We start from the raw sequence: 25,289 nt of genomic DNA, 5'->3' as shown, positions 1-25,289 counted from the left end.
GTATGTCTAGGAAGGGTGTATGGAGTGCATGATGGTATGTCTAGGAAAGGAGTATGGAGTGCATGATGATATTTCAAGGATAGGAGTATGGAATGCATGATGGTATGTCTAGAAAAGGAGTATAGAGTGCATGATGGTATGTCTAGGAAAGGAGTATGGAGTGCATAATGGTATGTCTAGGAAAGGATTATGGAGTGTTTGTTGTTATGTCTAGAAAAGGAGTATGGGGTGCATGATGGTATGTCTAGGAAAGGAGTATGGAGTGCATGATGGTATGTGTAGAAAAGAAGTATGGAGTGCATGATGGTATGCCTAGAAAAGGAGTATGGAGTGCATGATGGTATGTCTAGGAAAGGAGTATAGAGTGCATGATGGTATGTCTAGAAAAGGAATACAAAGTGCATGATGGTATGTCTTTGAAAGGAGTATGGAGTGCATGTTTGTATGTCTAGAAAAGGAGTATGGAGTGCATGATGGTATGTCTAGAAAAGGAGTATGGCATGTATGATGGTATGTCTAGAAAAGGAGTATGAAGTGCATGATGGTATGTCTAGAAAAGGAGTATGGAGTGCATGATGGTATGTCTAGGAAAGAAGTATGGAGTGCATGATGGTATGTCTAGGAAAGGAGTATGGAGTGCATGATGGTATGTCTAGGAAAGGAGTATGGAGTGCATGAAGGTATGACCATAAAAGGAGTATGGAGTGCATGATGGTATGTCTAGAAAAGGAGTATGGAGTGCTTGATGGTAAGTCTAGAAAAGGAGTATGAATTGCATGAAGGTATGTCTAGGAATGGAGTATGGAGTGCATGATGGTATGTCTAGAAAAGGAGTATGGAGTGAATGATGGTATGTCTAGAAAAGAAGTATGGAGTGAATGATGGTATGCCTAGAAAAGGAGTATGGAGTGCATGGTGGTATGTCCAGAAAAGGAGTATGGAGTGCATGATGGTATGTCTAGAAAAGGAGTATTGAGTGCATAATGGTATGTCTAGGAAAGGAGTGTGGAGTGCATGATGGTATGTCTAGCAAATGAATATGAATTGCATGATGGTATGTCTTTGAAAGGAGTATGGAGTGCATGGTGGTATGTCTAGAAAAGGAGTATGGAGTGCATGATGGTATGTCTAGGAAAGGAGTATGGCATGCATGATGGTATGTCTAGGAAAGGAGTATGGCATGCATGATGGTATGTTTAGAAAAGGAGTATGAAGTGCATGATGGTATGTCTAGAAAAGGAATATGGATCACATGATGGTATGTCTAGAAAAGGAGTATGGAGTACATGATGGTATGTCTAGAAAAGGAGTATGGAGTACATGATGGTATGTCTAGAAAAGGAATATGGAGTGCATGAAGGTATGTCTAGGAAAGGAGTATGGATTGCATGATGGTATGTCTAGAAAAGGAGTATGGAGTGCATGATGGTATGTCTAGGAAAGGAGTATGGAGTGCATGAAGGTATGACCATAAAAGGAGTATGGAGTGCATGATGGTATGTCTAGAAAAGGAGTATGGAGTGCGTGATGGTATGTCTAGAAAAGGAGTATGAATTGCATGAAGGTATGTCTAGGAAAGGAGTATGGAGTGCATGATGGTATGTCTAGAAAAGGAATATGGAGTGCATGAAGGTATGTCTAGGAAAGGAGTATGGATTGCATGATGGTATGTCTAGAAAAGGAGTATGGAGTACATGATGGTATGTCTAGAAAAGGAATATGGAGTGCATGAAGGTATGTCTAGGAAAGGAGTATGGATTGCATGATGGTATGTCTAGAAAAGGAGTATGGAGTACATGATGGTATGTCTAGAAAATGAATATGGAGTGCATGATGGTATGTCTAGAAAAGGAGTATGGATTGCATGATGGTATGTCTAGGAAAGGAGTATGGAGTGCATGATGGTATGTCTAGGAAAGGAGTATGGAGTGCATGATGGTATGTCTAGGAAAGGAGTATGGAGTGCATGATGGTATATCTAGCAAAGGAGTATGGAGTGCATGATGGTATATCTAGGAAAGGAGTATGGAGTGCATGATGGTATATCTAGGAAAGGAGTATGGAGTGCATGATGGTATGTCTAGAAAAGGAGTATGGAGTGCATGATGGTATGTCTAGGAAAGGAGTATGGAGTGCATGATGGTATGTCTAGAAAAGGAGTATGGAGTGCATGATGGTATATCTAGGAAAGGAGTATGGAGTGCATGATGGTATGTCTAGGAAAGGAGTATGGAGTGCATGATGGTATGTCTAGGAAAGGAGTATGGAGTGCATGATGGTATGTCTAGGAAAGGAGTATAGAGTGCATGATGGTGCGCAGAGTGTATGACAGTGTCTAGCATGTGCAAGTTTATGACAGCAGGTAGTATATGCAGAATAAGAGTGCAATGTTTATGATGGCGCGTAGTTAGTACAGGGAGATGAGTGCAGATGGGATAAAAGTACATGGTGTGAATGAGCTCAATGCGCCCTTTTATACATAGACGGCCAGGGGGGGGGGGGGCATGTAATACACCCCATGTGAAAAACCTTAATGCTTCATATAGGTAGGATTGCTGCCTGAACGCCTGCCAAGTGGTGTTATACCACCCTCTATGTTTTCTCCAGCAAAGATTGCTTTTCAGAGGGCAGCAAGCACTGATTCTTTAGTCAGAAAATAGAGCTTGCATTTCTCCTTTTTTTAAAGTCTATGTTGGTTTCACCTCGAACACCTTCCAAAAAAAACAAAACATCAGTTTTCTGGCTTTCTTGGCTTTCCCCAGCGGCTTTAGAGAACTGCGTGTAGCTTCCATGAAACAGCACGCCTATCACCATATCTGAATTGACAGTTATAAAAAGTGAGCTAAATGACATTAATTGCATAATGATTCTTCTCTACAGTACAGAGCTTCGATGTACTCCCTGCAGGCAGCTTCAACTGCAAAGTCTAAAAGTAGAAAGAATTAACCTAATCCAAGTCTGATTCTCTGAAATATTAAAGGCACAAAAACATATAAAATGTAGTGGGATTTTCCATGGGAAATGAATGATCTGCCTGCAGATTTTCAAAAAATCCTGGAATAAACATTTAAACCAAGATTACTACAAAATTCATATTTATACCTATGGAGGAGGAGGCGATCACACTTTATTACCAGTATTACATCAGAGGTAATAATAATGTTTTTATAGGTAGGCACTACTATTTGTGTGATCTGCAGGTAACATGACCACCAGATAAAGCAACCAAACTAGGGTATTTATGTAAAAAAAACAAAAATTGCAATGTGATCTGCATATTATTGAATTTTTTTTATCTTCTCAGCGGAAAAGTTTAATTAAGGGTTTAATTATACTTTAAAGTACTTTAATGTACTATAAAATATAAAATACATCAACCTCATTACTGCAGGCATAAGATACTTGTGTAGTGGGCGCAACTCAGCCAGCCCATGGCCCCGCATCTCCCGCCAGCCGCCACTGAGATTCTCATGCTGTCCTCTCACGAGGACACAAGAGCTGTGGGGGAATTCTCCCCCTCCCTCTCCTCTTATTCTCACAGGGACCCAGCTGCCTGCTCTGCAGCCTCCCCTGTTTCCCTATTGGCAGGGGGAGTGAACCAATGACTGGACAGAACTGCTGAAGCAAGGAATTGTGGGACATGGAGTCCACAGCACAAGCGGCTTTACTGTAATCCTATGGGGGAAAAAACTACACAGCCCATCCTGCCCACAGGGAGAGGAAGGAAGGAACATGTCGAGGTTGCCTGGGAGTGAAGCAGGGACCACGAGGCAGGGAAAGAAGACCAGACCCAGGGGAGAGGTGCTACTTTCCTGGGTTGGTGTGCCATTTCCACCCACAGATGCATGGCCAGTCGGTAACATCCTGCCTGGGAGAGGGATCCCAGGTGCATCTCCATATTAACCTGTGCAGATGGGTCCCGGTTGTGGGGTAGCCAGTCAGGCAACCCGAAGAGCCTGCCTGCCAGCCAACCAGGATATCTCCTTTGGGGCCTTGGTCGCAGGATTAGTGAGAGGGCACTTGCCAAATCCTTCACAAGATAGAACACTGCATGCAGACAAAGGTGTTGTCTCTCCAATACATCTACTAGCAGGATTTGTGCCCCACTTAAACTCTGCTGGGCAGTCACAGTGCTCACCTTGCTACCTTAGTACTGCCAGCACACTGTATACCACTCCTGCCAAAGAGGACACCTAGGTGCACCAACTAAAATATCTAGCTGAAGATTAAAGGCCTTCTTTCTTCCAAGGGACTACAACCCATTTCCCCCCCAGAGCAATAAAGTCACTGGTGCCATACCGGCCCACACATACACCCAGCGCTCAGGATATATGGTAAATGAGCGGGTTAATCTGACCTGGAAGTTACATTATTAAACTGAACTAGGTAATGCTTGAAGTTCTCTGGGACTGTGGTGTCAGGGGACAGAAAGGAGAGGTCTGACAAAAGAAAGGGTCAGTCCTCTGCCCTCCTCCTGCCTAGACTCATACAGCCCAGCTTAAGTGTGGCTGGCGATTATTCTATTAAAGTGTTTGTGTTCATTCTACAATTTGTCATTTGTGTGTGGTAACCTCTGCTTTCAGGGGTTATTCACCTTGGGGAGTCCTCTGAAAGCAGTCAGATAACATCGTTTAGTTCTATTGCTCTTAACCTTCAGTCATTATCACACAGCTGAGTTGCTCGAGATATACTTGTATATTACTCAGGTATACTGCTACTGTTTGTTCCATTCCTAAGAAATGTCACAGTAAAGATAATTTCTGTGTTTACCATAATTTGTGTTCTTTTACTGTGGTGTTTGCACTTACATTATTGCAAGGTGTGCCAGAGGGGCTAAGACTGTTCTTGGGGTTGAGAGGCAGAGTATAGAACCAAATATGCTCAAACTGCTCCTTTCAGGGGTACCACTACACTTGGAAATAATAAATTAGGAAATAATTATTCTGATATCCCAATGGCAATAACTGGCCTTCTAGAGATCACAGAGGCAGCCAGCGTTGTATGGTGAAGCCTCTCCCCAGTGTCAGGAAGCCAGTACTGGCTCTCAGGGCACTTCTAAGGGGGCAATATAAAATACATGCTGTATCCTGGCACCATATCTGCAATGACTGCATATGCCCCATACATTTTACTTTTTTCTGCAGAAGTTTACTTTTAGGTGAGGCCAGGGCTGCTGTTGGAAATCAGGCCTACTTGACCACGCCCTGCCATGACCCTCAATGATATTTTTACTAAAGATAAACTAAAACCATTATTAGCAGACACATACACAGCATAACCTACAAAATTCCTGTAAAATCTAAACAGATAAAACTGTATTGAACTAATAAAGTTCTGTTTGAGAATGAGCTCCTGGGGCTCATTTACATAGGCACTCTGGCCTGTACAGTGCGAACCAGGGTTTCATTTTATTAGGCTGGAGCTTTGTGCAGGAAGCCTATGTTACAGTCACAGCAGTTGTACTAACACAGACGCATGTCTTAATTTACCAGGGATGCTGGTGCAGGCGTATGTCTCCATACACAGACATTGTGCATCCAGGGGCTCTCACCCGCACCTGTACACCTGCAACACAGCATCTGTGTTTATACAGCCGCTGCTTCCCCATAGAGTGACAGGCTGCTCCAGCCACACAAACAAACTGCTCATTCACATTGTATGGGCTAGAAAACTGTAAATAAGCCCTTGATTTTTTAAAGTTATTTTTTTTACAATTAAAAAAAAAACATTTAGCCATATTTTAAGTATTTTTTTTACATTTTTTTCCACAATGCTGTGGACCCCTGATGTTTCTTTTTTGATATAGAGAAAGGAATTGAGGACATAGTGCCCCTTTCTTTTCTCTGCAGCCTTAGATGCACTGCAGATGAATGAACAGGAAACACTCTGTACAGAAGCTCTCCATGCTGAAACGATCTCCAATACCTCTAATAATAATAATCACTTTGGATAGATTTCCTTTAACCACCTCCCGCCCGCCGTATTGTCAAATGATGGGCGGGCGGTGGCTCTCTTCTTCTGGGACAACGTCATATGACGTTGTCCCACTCTCGCCGCACTTGCACACCCCCACGGGGGCATGTGACGCAGTGATCAGTGGTGCGCTCTGTCCTTGGGACTCGGTGCATCACCGATCCCCGCAAAGAGTTGATGACAAGGCTCTTTACCCGTGTAATCAGCTGTGTCCAATCACAGCTGATCACTAGGGATGATCGAACGGTTCGGGTCGACCATCGGTTCAACCCGAACATTGACTGTTCGAGGTTCGGCCGAATTTAGAACTTTTTGCTGAAAAAGTTCGGAATTCGGCAACCAGAACCGACCAAATGGGCCAGGAAATGGGCTTTAAAAGCCCATGATTGGACCAGAACCATTAGCAAAAGCCAATTGAGGGGGCAGGAGAATGCTAGGAATGGGATTGGAGTGACTAGGGGGTCTCTAGGCCAATCATTAGTGAATACGCCCCCCAGTATATAAGATAGCCCCCGCCAAATTCCTAGCATTGTAATACAGGGACATGGAAGAGAGTGGAAGCAGTTCTGTTAATTTTACTTTAAAAGTGTCATTTAGCATTTATTAGTGTGAGGAAAGGGATATCTAGTGTAGTTAGGGTGCTCTTTTACACTTTAGTTAGATGCAATAATTTAGTTTCTGTAGGGAACGTGTTAAGTGTAAGAAGACTGTAGTGTAGTGTAGGGTTAACTGACACTGAATGCTATGGCAGGGTGATAAAACCCTTTCATATCAGGGTGACCGCTACAGAGAAAAGATAGTTTCTCTTAAGTCACATTCGGTGCACTAATATGGCTTCTCGCCGGTCAGCCTGCTTTTTGGCTGCAGGCGTTTATAGGGATTTTTTGAGGACATGTTTGGAGTCAGGCATGACATCTGAACATGTGTATAGGGGGTATATATACACACCCATGTACGTATATATACACCTGCACATATATAGGTGTGAAAGGAGTAGAAAACACTACTTGCGCTAATGAAATAATTAACACCAATATAGTTACGCTCATATCACACCTATATATGTGTATGTTTAAAATACATATAAGTGTGTGTGTATATATATATACCCCTATACAGAAGTTTAGATGTTTTGCCTGCCTCCAAAGAACCCAAAAAAATGCCCAAAAAACACGCTAGCGCCAAAAAAAAAAAAAAAAAAAAAAAACGCCCAGGTATGTTGTTGCATGCATTTTTTGGGGTTTTTTGGAGGCAGGCAAAACATCTGAACTTGTGTATAGTGGTATATATACACACATACTTATATGTATTTTACACTTACACATATATAGGTGTTATAGGAGCGGAGCCATATTAGTGTTAATTATTTCATTAGCGCAAGCATATATTTCTGCTACTATCACACCTATATATGTCTAGGTGTATATATACATATAAGTATGTGTGTATATATACCCATATACAGAAGTTCAGATGTTTTGCCTGCCTCCAAAGAACCCAAAAAAAATGCCCAAAAAAACGCTAGCGCCAAAAAAAAAAAAAACGCCCAGGTGTGTTGTTGCAGGCATTTTTGGGGGGTTTTTGGAGGCAGGCAAAATATCTGAACTTGTGTATAGTGGTATATATACACACATACTTATATGTTGTCAGGGAACTTCCCACAAGAGAGCTGGATCTTCCGCCCACACTAATGCAGCGACGCCCAGTGGCCTATTTAAACCAGCCTGCTCCAGCCATTAGTTGCTGGATGATCTTCAGCTTCCTGTTTCCTGTGTTCCTGAGTTCCTGTTCCTGTTTACTTGGATTACCTGTTACCGACCCGGCTTGTCTCACCTGTCTTGTCTCTCCTCCTGGCTCCGACCATCGGCTTGTTTACCCACTCTGCTTCAGTCTGCTGTTCCCGTGTATGACCCCCGGCTTGCTCCTACGGACTCCTCTTCTGCTTGATGAACTGTGTTTGACCCCTTGGCTTGATCTTGACCTCGCTCTTGTCGCACGCCTGGCTACCTTCTCCAGTCACCTTCAAGGCATCGTGCATTTCAGCACGCACTACGTGTCTACAACCACCGCAGTCACCTCTTCACCGGAGCTTGCCGCAGCTGGCGACCCCTGTTCCTTTGGGCACAGCATTCCCTGTCTCCACCTCCAGGGGTGCCTTGCACTTAGCCACAAGGGAAGCCCTCTCAGCACCTCGGCCTCTGATCAGGTACGTGATAGTATCATCCAGCCAGAATATGTCAGAGGCCGACAGAGGTGCTTCCCAGCTGGAGGCTCTGTGCCAGCAAGTCGCAGCCCTCACCCAAGCAGTGACCAACCTACAGGACGGGTACTTCCAGTTGGAGGGTCGTTTACAGAACTTGGCAGTATCCTCCGCAACTACAGCTCCTCCTTCTGCAGGTCTTGCATCAGCCTCACTGACTCCGGAGCGTCACTCACCCACTCCTATGATGATGGCTCCTCCTCCTGAACCCAGGGTGCCCACTCCAGAGCGTTTTTCCGGCGATCGGAGGAAGTTCAGGGCTTTTAAGAATGCCTGTTCTCTCTACCTGGCTCTGCAACCAAGGACCTTCTCCCTGGAAACAGTTAAAGTGGGATTTGTCATCTCTCTGCTATCCGATGAACCGCAGTCCTGGGCTCATCACCTGTTGGAACAAAAAAGTCCTGTCATCAACACTTTGGACACCTTTTTTGAAGCCATGGGCCAACTATATGATGACCCACAACGCAGGGCCACTGCAGAGGCCACTCTCCATACCTTACAGCAGGGGAGGCGCCCTGCTGAAGACTACACTGTGGACTTCCGCAAATGGTCAGCGGATACTGAATGGAACGATGCTGCCCTCAGGCACCAGTACCGACTTGGCCTATCCGAGGCCCTCAAAGATGAGCTGGCACGAGTAGAAAGCCCCACCAGTTTGGAGGGCCTCATTCAGCTCGCCATCCAACTGGACAGACGCCTGCGGGAGCGGCGATCTGAACGTGTTCAGTCCTTCCGGCCTTCCTGGATGCTACCCAAGGTCCCAGTTGTCCCTGCACCTATTCCAGCCACAGCAGCCTCCTCTGAAGGAGAACCTATGCAAATTGGCATGGTTCGTTCTGCCCTGACCTCTGATGAGAGACTCCGGCGCAGGCGGGCTAACCTCTGCCTCTACTGTGGGGAGGCCGGACACTTTCTCCGCAACTGCCCTGTGAGGCCCAGTAAGTCTTCCCCACACAACTCCATGTATCAGCAAGTCCCAGGATCTTCCCTTACTCATCTTGTTCTCCATGTCTCCCTACAGGTAGCGAAAGGGGAGGTCCGACTCCCAGCAATAATTGACTCTGGGGCATGTAGTTGCTTCATGGATGTAACCCTTGCTAAGGACTTCCGGATTCCTATTCAGACTAAAGAACTTAAACTCAAGGTCCAGTTGGCCGACGGTACCACTCCTCGATCCGGGCCTGTTACTCACGAGACGGTACCTATTCTTACCATTACTGACTCTGGCCATCAAGAGTTCCTGAAGTTTGATATTTTATGTTCCCCCATGTTCCCCATAATTCTGGGGATACCATGGTTGCAGGCACACAACCCGCAGATAGACTGGATCCGAAGGGAGATCTCCTTTGGGTCCCCCTACTGCCTTCAGCACTGTCTGATGCCCAAACCTGTGTCTCCTTCCAGTTGCCTGACTGTCCAGCCAGTCTCCGACTCCAGCCAGGACGTTCCTCTAGTTTACCATGATTTCCTGGACGTCTTTGACAAAAAGAAGGCCGATATACTACCACCTCATCGCCCCTACGACTGCCCTATCGAGCTATTACCTGGTGCAGAAGTTCCCTTTGGAAGGATTTTTCCACTTTCAGAGACTGAGCTTGAGGTGTTGCGCCAGTACATTGATGAAAACCTTAAAAAGGGATTCATCCGCCCCTCATCTTCTCCAGCTGGCGCCGGAATTTTCTTCGTAGAAAAGAAAGATCATACCCTCAGACCCTGTGTGGATTACAGAGAGCTCAATAAAATCACAATTAAAAACCGGTACCCTCTTCCGCTTGTTCCTGAGCTCTTTCAGAGGTTCCGTACCGCCCGGGTCTTTACTAAATTGGACTTGCGCGGTGCCTACAACCTAGTACGCATTCGCGAGGGCGATGAATGGAAAACAGCCTTTCGAACACGTTTTGGGCATTTTGAGTACCTGGTTATGCCTTTTGGTCTATGTAATGCTCCAGCTACCTTTCAGCACTTCGTGAATAATATCTTTAGAGAATACCTGGATAACTTCATGATTGTGTACCTGGACGACATTCTTGTCTTCTCCCCTACCCTGGAACTACATAGAATCCATGTCAAGAAAGTGCTGTCCACACTAAGGGTACACGGACTCTATGCAAAAGCAGAGAAGTGTTCCTTTGAAAAGACTTCTATACAATTTTTGGGTCTGATCATTTCCATTGATGGGGTAGCCATGGACCCCCAGAAGGTATCTGCCATCCTGGAGTGGCCAGCTCCCACGGACAAAAAGGGCATTCAGAGGTTCGTAGGGTTTGCGAATTTCTATCGGAGGTTCATCAAGGACTTTTCTGGCATTATCGCCCCGATTACCCAGCAAACCCGCCAACACTGCCGCTTCCAGTGGTCCCAAGAGGCTCAAGAGGCTTTTGATAAATTAAAGGCGTTATTCACTTCTGCCCCTGTCCTGCAGCATCCCGACCCCGCCCTGCCCTACGTACTGGAGGTTGATGCATCTGAAGTCGCCACAGGGGCCGTCCTATCTCAACGTCTGGGCCCTAAAGCACTATTGCATCCAGTGGCTTTCTTCTCCCGAAAGCTCTCTCAGCCGGAAAGGAACTATGATGTTGGGGATCGGGAACTGCTGGCCATCAAAGTCGCTCTGGAGGAGTGGAGATATCTCCTGGAGGGTGCAGCGCACCCAATTATGATATTCACCGACCATAAGAACTTGGAGTATCTCAGATCTGCCAAGCGATTGAGACCACGACAGGCCAGGTGGGCCTTGTTTTTCTCAAGGTTTAATTTTCACCTCACCTATCGCCCAGGATCCAAGAATGGTAAAGCGGATGCTCTGTCACGAATGTTCCCTGAGACCCCAAATACTGCCACCCCCAGCACCATTCTGTCTCCCCAGAACTTTCTTCTTATCCAGCCTGATCTAAGGGCCACCCTGGAACAGGTTTCTTCCCGGTGCCCTGAGTCCGAAATCCCCACACTTAGAAGGCAGGAAGGTCTTTTGTGGCACGAGGATAAGATTTTTGTACCCGAGGGAGCCAGAGTCCAGGTTCTTAAAACGTTCCACGACCACCAGCTGGCAGGCCATTTTGGAGTCCGCAAGACATTAGAACTGATCCAACGTTCCTATTGGTGGCCCAACCTTAGACGGGACTGCAAAGACTATGTAAGTTCTTGTACGACCTGTACCCGAAGTAAAGGAAGTCTCACGCAGACTTGGGGCTTGCTAAGACCTCTGCCTGTTCCAGACCAGCCTTGGAGGATGTTGTCTATGGACTTTATTGTAGAACTGCCCCCTTCTGAAGGTTTTTCCACTATCCTGGTAGTAGTAGACCGCTTATCAAAGATGGCACACTTCCTGCCTATGGTGGGCACTCCCTCAGCCATGGACACAGCACATATCTTCATCAAGGAGATTGTAAGGCTACATGGCGTACCAAACAGTATTGTCTCGGACAGGGGGGTACAATTCACCTCTCGATTCTGGAGGGCCCTCTGCAAGGCTTTGGATATCAAGATTTGCCTATCTTCTGCCTATCACCCCCAGAGCAATGGCCAAACGGAGAGAACAAATCAAACGTTGGAACAATACCTTCGTTGTTTTTCTTCCTTCTCACAGGATAATTGGGTGGCCTTACTGCCCTGCGCAGAGTTCGCTTACAATAACTCTATTCATGCTACCACCAACCAATCCCCATTCTGGGCCAATTACGGCTTTCACCCCTCTTTTTTACCCAACTCTGTACCAGAAGCAACGGTACCCGCGGTTCAGGATAGATTAACCTTTATCCAAGAGAACTACCTAACCCTCCAGGCAACCATGCGTAAAGCGCAGGAAGATTATAAGAGGTCATATGACAAGAAGAGAAAGGAGAATCCAGCCTTGAAAGTGGGGGATGAAGTGTGGCTCTCCACGGCAAACCTCAAACTACCCTGCCCATCACGGAAGTTGGGTCCAAGGTACATTGGCCCTTTCAAAATCAAGAAGGAAATCAACCCTGTAGCCTTCGAACTTTCCTTACCGGATTCCTACAGGATCCATCCTGTTTTTCATATCTCCTTGCTCAAGTCTGCCTCTTCTGGCCCTTTCTCAGGAAGGGGTGATCCACCTCCACCTCCCATCTCGGTGGGTGAGGAATTTGAGTATGAGGTAGAGGCCATCCTAGACTGCCGAAAGAGGGGAAGACAGGTCCAATACCTGATTAAGTGGAAAGGGTATTCACCTGAGGAAAGTTCATGGGAGCCTGCAAATAACGTTCATGCCCCCAAACTTCTTAGAGAATTTTTTAACAAGCATCCTGAGAAGCAGGCCCAATTGGGCATCCGGAGGCTGCCCTTTGGGGGGGGGCACTGTCAGGGAACTTCCCACAAGAGAGCTGGATCTTCCGCCCACACTAATGCAGCGACGCCCAGTGGCCTATTTAAACCAGCCTGCTCCAGCCATTAGTTGCTGGATGATCTTCAGCTTCCTGTTTCCTGTGTTCCTGAGTTCCTGTTCCTGTTTACTTGGATTACCTGTTACCGACCCGGCTTGTCTCACCTGTCTTGTCTCTCCTCCTGGCTCCGACCATCGGCTTGTTTACCCACTCTGCTTCAGTCTGCTGTTCCCGTGTATGACCCCCGGCTTGCTCCTACGGACTCCTCTTCTGCTTGATGAACTGTGTTTGACCCCTTGGCTTGATCTTGACCTCGCTCTTGTCGCACGCCTGGCTACCTTCTCCAGTCACCTTCAAGGCATCGTGCATTTCAGCACGCACTACGTGTCTACAACCACCGCAGTCACCTCTTCACCGGAGCTTGCCGCAGCTGGCGACCCCTGTTCCTTTGGGCACAGCATTCCCTGTCTCCACCTCCAGGGGTGCCTTGCACTTAGCCACAAGGGAAGCCCTCTCAGCACCTCGGCCTCTGATCAGGTACGTGATATATGTATTTTACACTTACACATATATAGGTGTTATAGGAGCGGAGCCATATTAGTGTTAATTATTTCATTAGCGCAAGCATATATTTCTGCTACTATCACACCTATATATGTCTAGGTGTATATATACATATAAGTATGTGTGTATATATACTCGTATACAGAAGTTCAGATGTTTTGCCTGCCTCCAAAGAACCCCAAAAAATGCCCAAAAAAACGCTAGCGCCAAAAAAAAACACCCAGGTGTGTTGTTGCAGGCATTTTTTTGGGGTTTTTGGAGGCAGGCAAAACATTTGAACTTCTGTATACGGGTATATATACACACATACTTATATGTATATAAACACCTAGACATATATAGGTGTGATAGTAGCAGAAATATATGCTTGCGCTAATGAAATAATTAACACTAATATGGTTACGCTCCTATAACACCTATATATGTGTAAGTGTAAAATACATATAAGTATGTGTGTATATATACCACTATACACAAGTTCAGATGTTTTGCCTGCCTCCAAAGAACCCAAAAAAATGCCCAAAAAAACGCGCCAAAAAAAAAAAAACGCCCAGGTGTGTTGTTGCAGGCATTTTTTGGGGATTTTTGGAGGCAGGCAAAACATCTGAACTTGTGTATAGTGGTATATATACACACATACTTATATGTATTTTACACTTACACATATATAGGTGTTATAGGAGCGTAACCATATTAGTGTTAATTATTTCATTAGCGCAAGCATATATTTCTGCTACTATCACACCTATATATGTCTAGGTGTATATATACATATAAGTATGTGTGTATATATACCCGTATACAGAAGTTCAGATGTTTTGCCTGCCTCAAAAGACCCCAAAAAATGCCCAAAAAAATGCTTGCTACTAAACCGGCAAGATGTGAAAATAGAGAAGCCACTATCCTGTTCTATAAGTGACCTATTACAAACAATCTTTTTTTTTTTATGGTTCTGGACATGCTACAGAGCTGAAATTCACAGGTACACCTTTTAGACCCCCCAGATACTAAATCCAAAGAATTTTTCAATAATTGGCTCTCTATCAAAAATGACAATTTTTAAGAACTTTTGTTTGTGTGATTAATAGTCTCTGGGGTATGACCCAGAACCCTAGGCACTTTTTAGGGGCATTTATTGAGTTTTAGGGCTTCAAAATTGTGTTTTTTGATTACCGAAGTTCGGGTCCCATTAATTTCAATGGGGTTCTGAAATCCGGGCCGAACTTTCAGGAAGTTCAGATGTTCTGGCCGAACCAAACTTTTGAAAAGTTCGATCATCCCTACTGATCACATGTAAACAAGGAAATGCTGGTTATTGGCATTCCTTTCCTCACACTGACAGAGTGTGAGGAGAGGAGAGTGGATCAGCAGCATTTCCTCACAGAGGAGATCTGCACAGATAATCAAGGTACTGAATATCAGTGCAGCCCCAACAGTGCCCAGCAGGGATGCCAATCAGTGCCCATCAGTGAAGCTAAATAGTGCTGCCTTTCAGTGCCCATCAGTGCCTGCTCATCAGTGCCACCTGTCAGTGCCGCCAATTAGTGCCCATCAGTGCTGCCTATCAGTGCCCATCAATGCCATCTATCAGTGCTGCATATTAGTGCAGCCTCATCAGCGTACATCAGTGAAGGAGAAAAATTACTCATTTACAAAATTTTATAACAGAAACTAAAAAAAAAATTTTTTTCTTTTTTTGTTTTTTTTTAGCAAAAAATAAAAAGCTCAGTGGTGATTAAATACTACCAAAAGAAAGCTCTGGTTGCAAAAAAAAGAAAATGATAAATATTTTGTTTGGGTACAGTGTTGCATTACTGCGCAATTGTAAATTCAAGGTGTGACAGAGCTGACAGCTGAAAAATGGCTTGGGCAGGAAGGGGGTAAAAGTGCCCAGCAGGTAAGTGGTTAAATTACTAATTTGTCCCCAAGGCAGGAAGGAGAACATAATTGTGGTTCCTCTTGTCAACCCCTCTGGTCACTACAGGACACAATGACATAGGAGTCAGTGAATTAAACCAATGGGGTCCAGCAATTTAACACTCTGCTAATGGAACAGAGCAGTGCACACAGGAACAGAGCTGAGGCTGTCAATCAGCTGAAGGTCCCTCCCCTGTCACTTTTTTTCTCTTGGTGTCAGGAAAATATGTCAGGGGAGGGACCTTCAGCTGATTGACAGCCTCAGCTCTGTTCCTGTGTGCACTGCTCTGTTCCATTAGCAGAGTGTTAAATTGCTGGACCCCATTGATTCATGCTGATAGCAGAGGAACAAAGCAGCAGAGAGAAATGGCACTTAGTGCTCTTAATGGAGCCAAGAACACAAAGTGCTCTTAATTGAGACATGGACACACTATAAAGGGATGCGCTTTATTCATATGTCATGCATGGGGTTTACAACCACTTTAATTAACGATAGATCAGTATTTTAATTCTGCTGTCATCTAGTTTGTAACACTTAGAACAAATGAGTGAAAATGGGCGGACATTCGCAGATTGGCCACAGACATTCAGCTGCAAAAGGCAGAATAGGAACTGTGAATGATTTGAATCCATTTAAATGGTCCAAAATTTGAAAATATTGTGTTTGTAAAAGTTCTTCACTTTATTTTAGCGACAGAGTAGCACTATGAGGAGTTAGCATTTGCTAGAAACATGAAAATGCATTATTCTGCTTCAAAGCAACAATATTCCCTGCTTCGTTCATTGAGAGCTGCAACTGAATTTTAGATATTCCAAGCATACACAATAATAAATAGGTAATTATATACATTTGCAGTCAAGAGAAATGTACTTTGTCTGTACTTGAATAGAAGCAGCATGAATTTGTCGGGAGAATAGCCGCAGCTAATAAAGCAAAACTAATAAACAATTAAATGTTTGATGTACTGTTCCTCGGCCCTGTCCACAGGCAAGGCAGCATTCGATTCTAGATTCAGCTATAATTTTAAAGAAACACAATTGTGCTTGTTTATCAGGACATATTTCTGAGTCTGTGCTGCCCAGAAGCACAATTTACAATCTCCCTTTATTTTTCCTAAACTTGACCGGAAAAGGAAAGGGGGGAATCTGGTAAAACAATGAAACTACAATGATGTAACGCACCCCACGTAGGAGCTACAGATTAAAGGGATACCCCACCTCTGCACAGGCAGGCACACTGAATTTTTACTAGCACTTCAGAGACAGACAGGGCCGCTGATAGGGGGGGAATACCGGTCCTCTTGTAGGGGGCCAATTACACAGGGGGGCCCACACAGGGAGGGGGATTAGTGATGAACAACATTTACAGAAACCTTCCTCCAACAGCTGAAAGCTGATTTCTCCCCCTTTCCCTGCTGCCAGCTTTTATCTGCTGGCAGCAGATAAAATTATCTTCCTTTACAATGCCAGAATGCATAACATTTTCCATCTTGCATAATAAACAGTGATATATAGGGATGATCGAACGGTTCGGGTCGACCATCGGTTCGGCCCGAACATTGGGTGTTCGAGGTTCGGCCGAATTTAGAACGTTTTGCCCAAAAAGTTCGGAATTCGGCAACCAGAACCGACCAAAATGCAATGCTTCAGGAAATGGGCTTTAAAAGCCCGTGATTGGACCAGAACCATTAGCAAAAGCCAATTGAGGGGGCAGGAGAATGGGCAGGAGAATGCTGGGAATGTGATTGGATTGGAGTGGAAGCAGTTCTGTTAATTTTACTTTAAAAGTGTCATTTAGCTATTTATTAGTGTGAGGAAAGGGATATCTAGTGTAGTTAGAGTGCTCCTTTACACTTAAGTTAGCTTCAAAAATTTAGTTTCTGTAGGGAAAGTGTTAAGTGTAAGGGGACCGTAGTGTAGTGTAGGGTTAACTGGCAGTGACTGCTATGGCAGGGTGACAAAACCCTTCCATAGCAGGGTGACCGCTATAGAGAAATGATCATTTCTCTGAATAGCTTCGGCACAGGAATATGGCTTCTCACCAGCCAAGCATTTTTTATGCTGCAGGGGCTGCCACTGCCAGTGCTTTTTTGAGGACATGTTTGATGTCAGACATGACATCTGAACATGTGTATAGGGGTATATATACACATATATGTCTGTATATATACCCCTAGACATATATAGGTGTGATAGTAGCAGAAATAAATGCTTGCACTAATTAAATCATTTACAGTAATATATTTCTGCTACTATCACACCTATATATGGCTAGGTGTCTATATACATATAATTATGTGTGTATATATACCACTATAGACAAGTTCAGATATTTTGCCTGCCTCAAAAGAACCCAAAAAAATGCCAAAAAACACTAGCGTCAAAAAAAAATGCCCAGGTGTGTTTTTGCTGGCATTTTTTGGGGGGTTTTGGAGGCAGGCAAAACATCTGAACTTGTGTATAGTGGTGTATATACACACATCCATATATTTATATACACACCTAGACATATATAGGTGTGATAGTAGCAGAAATATATGCTTGCGCTAATGAAATCATTTACAGTAATATATTTCTGCTACTATCACACCTATATATGGCTAGGTGTCTATATACATATAATTATGTGTGTATATATACCACTATACACAAGTTCAGATGTTTTGCCTGCCTCACAAGAACCCCAAAAAATGCCAAAAAAAACCCTAGCGTCAAAAAAAAAAAATGCTCAGGTGTGTTTTTGCTGGCGTTTTTTGGGGGTTTTTGGAGGCAGGCAAAACATCAGAACTTGTGCACAGTACCACTATACACAAGTTCAGATGTTTTTCCTGACTGCAAAGAGCCCAAAAAAATGCCTTCTATTAAACCGGCAAGGTGTTACAGCAGCGAAGCCAACCCCCTGAGCTTAAAGTTTTCTAATACAAACAATCTTGTTTTTTTTATGGTTCTGGACATGCTACAGAGCTGAAACTTCACATGCACACTTTTTAGACCCCCCCAGATACTAAATCCAAAGTCAAAATCAAAAAATATTTTTTTTTTTTTTTTTTTCAATAATTGGCTTTTTTATCAAAAATGACAATTTTTAAGAACTTTTTTTTGTGTGATTAATAGTTAATGGGGCATGACCCAGAACCCTAGGCACTTTTTAGGGGCATTTATTGGGTTTTAGGGCTTAAAAATGTTGTTTTTTGATTACCGAAGTTCGGGTCCCATTGATTTCAATGGGGTTCTGAAATCCGGGCCGAACTTTCGGGAAGTTCGGATGTTCTGGCCGAACCGAACTTTTCAAAAGTTCGATCATCCCTAGTGATATACACCTTATATACATATCCTCATGTCTACAATTTTTGGAAACACCAAGTATTCCAACTTTTTGAATACACTTACTTTTGTATATCCTTTATTGCTTTGCCGTGCCTTGAAAACCTGCTTGCTGGAGACCTTTTCAAACTCAAAACTTAATTACTCTTTTTATGGATTACCTAACTAGTCTATATAACGATACTCTTCAGAAGAAGCGCATTTTTGCATGACACATGTAGAGAACGTTATGTTGAATAAGATAACTACCTCATCATTATGATCTAGCGAACCCACCACCACCACCGTTGGAATGTACAGCCTCATCTGTCGGACACTAAAAGGCTCTCTTTGAGTATTCATGGTCTTACCACTGTCTATATACTATATATATGTTTCATATATGTTCAACTAGGTGGTTGTGTGGGTTTTCACACATATTGATTTCTATATTATCAGCAACTATCTTTTAAAAAATTATGTTTTTTGCTCATGTCTGTTTTTGTATATCTGTATACGTTTTTGTAATAGTTTAAAATAAAAAAATATTTTTTATGACTTACTGTCCTGTCGTTGTGCCAACAAAGTCAAATAACCTACATTCCTCTCTTGACTATGTTGTATTTGTGTCTGCTTATAATGATTTTATTGTATTTTTATCGAAATATAGCAGTCACTTGATGATAGCACACCAAGGGTGGCACAGCTCCAGACTTTCTCACTACTTCCTCCCAGTGGTCACAGAGCCTGCACCTGCCCCTTTCCACCAGCCCACCCGGCTGTCTCTCAGGAGATCTCTCAATAGTGCTAACCTGCTCCTGCTGTCCTCTCTCCTTGCTCCAGTAAGGACTTCCTCTGTGTGTTATCGCAGGATCCTTCCAGCATACAAAGTCACCCCCCCCCCCCGACTAGGGGGCACCCTCGAGGGCCACCGACAGCCTCCTCAGCACATTTCCCACCTGAATGCCCCTGCTGGCATAGCTCATGTCTATTTATGAGGTTAAATACTCAGCCCCCTGCTGGCACACTACCAGGGAATTGCTAAGGCCCTCAAAAAATATTCCAGGCAGCTCATTCTAACCTCCACCCACCAACTCTAGAAGTTTCTACAACCTTCTAGACCAGGGGGAGGCACCAGATGAGCTGTCATGATAAGTCACCCAGCCCTGACCTAAAGTAACCCTGACCCAGATTACACAGCTCAGGCTTAACCCTGAGCCAACTATGTTTTACCTATTCTAACAAACTTACACTACCTCTAGCACACTTCTAGAAGGTGCTACAATGACATTTAGAAAATGTGATATACTGTAATTGTGTAATATATTTACAAAAATAATAAATTTAAGTTTTTTGTCACTTTTTTGTAACTTGTACAAAATTTTTAATTTAAAGTTGATGTGTATTATAACCCATTACCATGACGCTGACATGCATTCTGGGTTTCTTACAAATGTAGCTGCTCACTGTCTCCCTCTAACTAACACTCTATAGAGCTGTTTGAAGTGGAAAGAGAGGAAAACGTGTTTGTCTCTCCTATGACTCATTCAGCTGTGTACTTTGAATAGGACTAAACAGCAGGTGATCAAATGATGCTATCTGTAAAGCACAGACGTCAAGAACTGCAGAAAATGTGCATGATACAGATTTTATAGCTCCCTGAGCTGGCTAAACCTAGTAAATATAGATGATGGAGTCCCCTTTCCTCACCATACTAGGTGGTCCATTCTCACAGAGCACTCATTTTGCAGAATTATTTGCAAGCTAATAGCACCCTGCTTGGGCTGACCAGAGGAGAGTAGAGTGCTGATTATTCACCAAAATTACTATAACTGACAGGATCTGTGATACACCTAACATAAGTGGAACTTTTATACAGTAAGTACAATGTTTCTTATATATATATATATATATATATATATATATATATATATATATATATATATATATATATACATATATATACATATATATACATATATATATATATATATATATATATATATACATATATATACATATATATATATATATATATATATATATATACATACATACACACAGTATCATAAATGTATATATATATATATATATATATATATATATATATATATATATATATATATATATATATATATATATATAAAATAAATTATGTAATTTCTAAGATCCCGGTGTTCCGTGAAAAAACCCTACCCGTGAAAATTCCCTACCCTCATCACTTCCTGTGCACATATGTCATTCAACAGCTGAGCAGCTTCCCACTGCGCATGCTGTTGCTGCGCATACATTAAATCATCTCCACTCAACTATGAAATCATCTCCGCTCCAACCCCTCTGACTTCCCTGATCTCAGCTCCAAAATGTAAAAGTGGCGGCGGGTGTATGAAAAATATAAATCACGGGAACTGAGATCATGTGGGACGCCGCTCCTGCTGATAAATGACGGCGCCCGCAGGGAAATCTCAGGGTTGGAGCGGAGATGATTTCATGTTGGAGCCGAGATGATTTAATGTATAAGCGGCAACAGCTGATGCGGTGTAACGTTAAAAAACACTACCCCGTGAAAATTCCCTACCCTCCGCAGCTGTGAGCATGCGCAGTGGGAAGCGGCTCAGCTGTTCAATGACGTATGTGCACAGGAAGTGATGAGGGTAGGGAATTTTCACGGGGTAGGGTTTTTTAACGTTACACCGGCATATAGGCAGGTGCAGACTATTTTCTCCACCACAGGTGGCGCTAAACTGCAGCAGTGCAAAGGGAGAGGAAGTCTGGAGGAACCTGGTTCCTCTATGGTTTCTTGGGTCCCTGAGGTAGTGATCTGGTTAGATGCTGATAGCGCATGTGGTCATCTTGGGTAAGGCAGAGTCTATTTAGGACCCTGGCTCCTGGGTTTGGCATGCAATTAGCGTGTGGATAATGTGGGGACAGGTCACCTGTCTGTCTGGGACAGTATTAGTGGCATGGAAAGGTTTAAAATGAGTAGAAAAAGCTTAGGGTTCTGCTAACTACTCCTCTTGGAAACCTCCCCACTTATGGCTGGAATACACGATAAGATATTCTACTCGTTAATGCCCAGCCATCAATGAGCGATATCGACATTGAGAACAAAAAATACCGTTTGAAAAACACGAAAAATTCTGTCATCTCGTTTACGAAAGAACAATATTCTATACGTTGGTGTTGAGGTCGTTCAGTTTAAATCTGTATAATATGTTAATGTTGGCAACGTTTTCGACCGACAAACACTGTTTCGATGGTCGGCGGGCAACGGTCGGGCGATATACGGACCGTGTATGTTGGCAACGTTTTCGACCGACAAATACTTTTTCAAAAGTTGGTGGTCGAATGATCGGGCGATATTCTAATCGTGTATTCACACCATTAGACTCGAAACAGCCAGGCCACATTCCGCCCTCAAGACAGATGCTGTCAGCTCTACTAAGACCTGCATTGTTATGCGCTGCTTTCATAAGTGAGTGTTCCCAGTTGGGTTTCCTTCTGCCAGAGTTGTTGTGAGCTGTTTTACTTTGACTTCAATACAAGTTCTTTCAATTGCATTTGGACTGAGTGTGTGTAATTGCAACCACGCTCCACCCACCTACAAACAATTATTTTGCAACTATTCCTGTACCCTATATATTTTGTGATTTACAGGACTCTCATTAATTTCATGGGAGAACAAATATCTTTGAAATACTAGCATTTAATTCTAGGAAACCATTTAGCATCAGAAAGCAATGAATCAGCTGATTAGCTCTCTAATGTGTAGACTGTGACTTGTTTAAGCTACTTTTTGGATGGCCTGACCGTAATTGATTTGGCCATATGCAAGAACCTCCAGATTTGTACTGTGTAACCACTCAGCACGCCTAAAGAATTTCCAGATTATCTGGGGGACAAAAGCAAACTTGGGTAACATCATCACACATGTGACAGTGTGGTTATTTTAAAACACACCTGAATGATATCAGAAGAAATTAGCAATGATAGTTATAGAGGCGTGCACAGGGGGTGTCCCAGGTGTGCCTAATCACTACGTGCTGTGCCGATTCCCCCTACTGCTTGGGTTTCCCTTTATGTTGGCCCCTGCCTCATAATGCTGCTGGCTTCCCTCGTCTCCTCTCCCACAGTTGATGTGGGGGATGTTTCAGGATGGAGAGCAGGGGAAGGAGCTAGTAAATATGTAATTTACCAGCCCCTTTCTTTTCTAAATGAACACAGTGAATACACTCCCTCACTGTGTTCATTCATAATTGAAGTGTAACGGAACTGCAACCCACACTGTACTTGTGGACTTCCGTCAGTATACGGCTTCCTCCCAGTCATGAACATAGATATCACATTTTCCAGCCGCCCCCATACAAAGCTAGCCGACAACTTAGCTTGTACTGGAATCTTCTCCTCCACTGAACAGCCTCACACCCAATCCATACACAAATGAGCACACCCCCCTCCTGACCAGACCACCACACACAGGTCAGGGGTTGCCTGACCACATTATCATATGCAGATGAAATTGTATACAGAAATAGAATTAACCTGAACTAATTATCTAGCCACCTGGACAGAACAATATGTGAGTTCATTAACATTCAACAATGGAACAGACAGGCTTAACAAAATACACGTCTCACCTCAATACACAAACAATAGGGAGAGCCTGTCTCTGACATTGAAGTTCAATACACATTATCATAAGTAAACACAGAACCCATTTGAAGCAATCCAAACCATTAGGTATCTGTCTTTCACTCCCAGTGATGGTAAGTACCTCCACATGAAGCATAGTAAACTGTGTTTACTATGCTTCAGTTTGTGAATAAATAGGAAGCCGCTCAGCACAGAGTACTTCCCATTCATTCACTGCCCCGTGCAATTGAGGCTGCAGAGAAAGGTTTGTTTGAGCTTTGGGGTGCACACCCTAATGCAGTAGGTTGCGCACACCTATGGTTATGGACAATGTGCACACATACAGTATATCTGTTTTTTGACAGGATCAACAGGTATTAATATGTACTTGCAAAAACATGTACTTAGGCTAAAAAAAGAAAACGAATACAGCCACCATATCCAAGGACTTATAAGATGGGGGATGCAAATGAAAGAATAGATATGAACTTTAAATAAAGACTACATTTCAGAATATGGCTGTAAAATGAACAAAAGATAATCTAACGCTCTGTTCCAACCTGCTTTAGCCACTTGATCAACTGGAACCCCCAGCTCCTGCGACATGTAGCCCAATACGGAGAAGATGGCAAATCCCGCTATTATGCTGGTTATAGCATTTCCAAGAGTGACAATAAATGTGTCCCTGCAAAATAAAATGACAACAGCTGCACACAAACTGGAAACCAATGGAAAACAGAGAAAGGCCGTTGCTTTAAAAAAAAAAACTTGTCTTGGAAAAATTAAAAAACTGAAAAAAAAAAAAAACACCTAACTAATAATGAGCATTTATTTCAGACAGAAGGATGCAAAATTTGGAGAAAACAAACAAACTTAATATGATTTTATACCCTAAGCCAGAATTATACTTAAACATTACTTCAAGAACTCAAATACATTTATGATTTTCCAAGGGCAGATGATTCATGCAGTGAAAATCCACACTGGCTCATTATCAGCATAGCTGAATACATTACGGAGACGCCCTTAGAGAGTTTGCCTGAAAATAATGTACTGTTATGACACATTCTGGTATAGTTATCATGGGGCATGTAGTACATATCTTGCCCTGTTTTTTACATCTGAAATTTATGACATTTAGGCTGGCCAGCTGTTGGAATAGAAAAGCATTATTTACCGGTAAATGTTTTGATGGAAAGTGTTGTACGATGCAAAAGTTAGTAGACCTCCAAATCCAACTCCAAGTGAGTAAAAGATCTGAAGTGCAGCTTCGATCCATACCTAGAATTGGACAAAACAGAGGATCAAAACCAATCCCTAAAGCATTTGTTACCCCAACACAATATATTCCTAATATGTGCCTTCTGTACCATGTACTTGTATTGGAAAGTATCATTTTCTTTTTGTATTGCTTTCTTTATGAGGAATCCCTGGTGTTCCTGCTAATCCCCTTGCTTTCCTAATAAAAACTGACCACACCAGGCAGGAGAGCATGTCGTGGTTAGTTCTCCAGCTATGCTGGGAACTCAGTGTGCTCTCTTTCAATGATCAGACTTGTCCTGACATGCCCCGCTGCACAGCCATTCACTGGGAAGCTCAGTGTATTGCTGCTTCTCCTCTCCCCAGCTCTTATGCAGCTGAGAACATAGTAAATGTTATCACTTATAAAAAAGGGAAAAAAGGTATTTATAATGTTTTTTTTATATCTATACAAAAATGTTTTGCCTTTCATTTCTATTTTAAATTGAATGGGTTGTTTTACAAGGTTTACAATCACTTTAACCACTTCTGGACTGGAAGATTTCCCCCCTAATGACCAGACCATTTTTTGTGATTCGGCACTGCGCTAATTTAATGGACAATCGCGTAGTCGTTTCGATTTTTAGTGGGACTGCGACATTGCGGCAGACAGATCGGACCTCTAACTGACATTTTTGACACTTTTGGGGGGACCAGTGACATTCCTCAGTAATCAGTGCTAAAAATATGCACTATTACTGTAATAATGACACTGGCAGGGAAGGGGCTAACGCATGGGGTGATCAAAGGGTTAGGTGTGAGCCTAGGGGGTGTTTTCTAACTGTGGGGGGGGATGGGCTTGGGAAATCAATACGGAGACCTGTGTTCCAAAATAGGAGGAACACAGGAGCTCTGCATTAATTTCAGAGAGAACAACCGCCTGCTGTGTTTACAACACCAGACCACTGTTCTCTATTCACGGGGAGCGATCGCGGGTGCCCAGCAGCAATCGTGGCCACCGATGCTGTGGATCGGCTTGCCCGCTGGCCAGGGGGCGC

At 43.3% G+C, this 25,289-nt stretch overlaps 1 protein-coding gene across 1 annotated transcript in view; it reads right to left on the bottom strand.

Annotated features, from left to right (window-relative positions):
• SLC6A7 (solute carrier family 6 member 7) overlaps window positions 1-25,289 on the bottom strand; it is a 212,776-nt gene that overhangs the window by 110,698 nt on the left and 76,789 nt on the right. Inside the window, exons 7-8 of the mRNA XM_082256632.1 lie at window positions 24,170-24,273; window positions 23,553-23,677 (exon numbers count right to left, since the gene is read on the bottom strand). Coding sequence (XP_082112758.1) covers window positions 23,553-23,677; window positions 24,170-24,273 — 229 coding nt within the window. The remainder of the gene's footprint in view (window positions 1-23,552; window positions 23,678-24,169; window positions 24,274-25,289) is intronic.

This window comes from Pelophylax lessonae (assembly GCF_965119305.1).
Source record: "Pelophylax lessonae genome assembly, chromosome: 4".
Classification (NCBI taxonomy): domain Eukaryota; kingdom Metazoa; phylum Chordata; class Amphibia; order Anura; family Ranidae; genus Pelophylax; species Pelophylax lessonae.
Note: the sequence above shows the minus strand (reverse complement) of the source record. Positions and strands in the feature narration are given on the sequence as shown.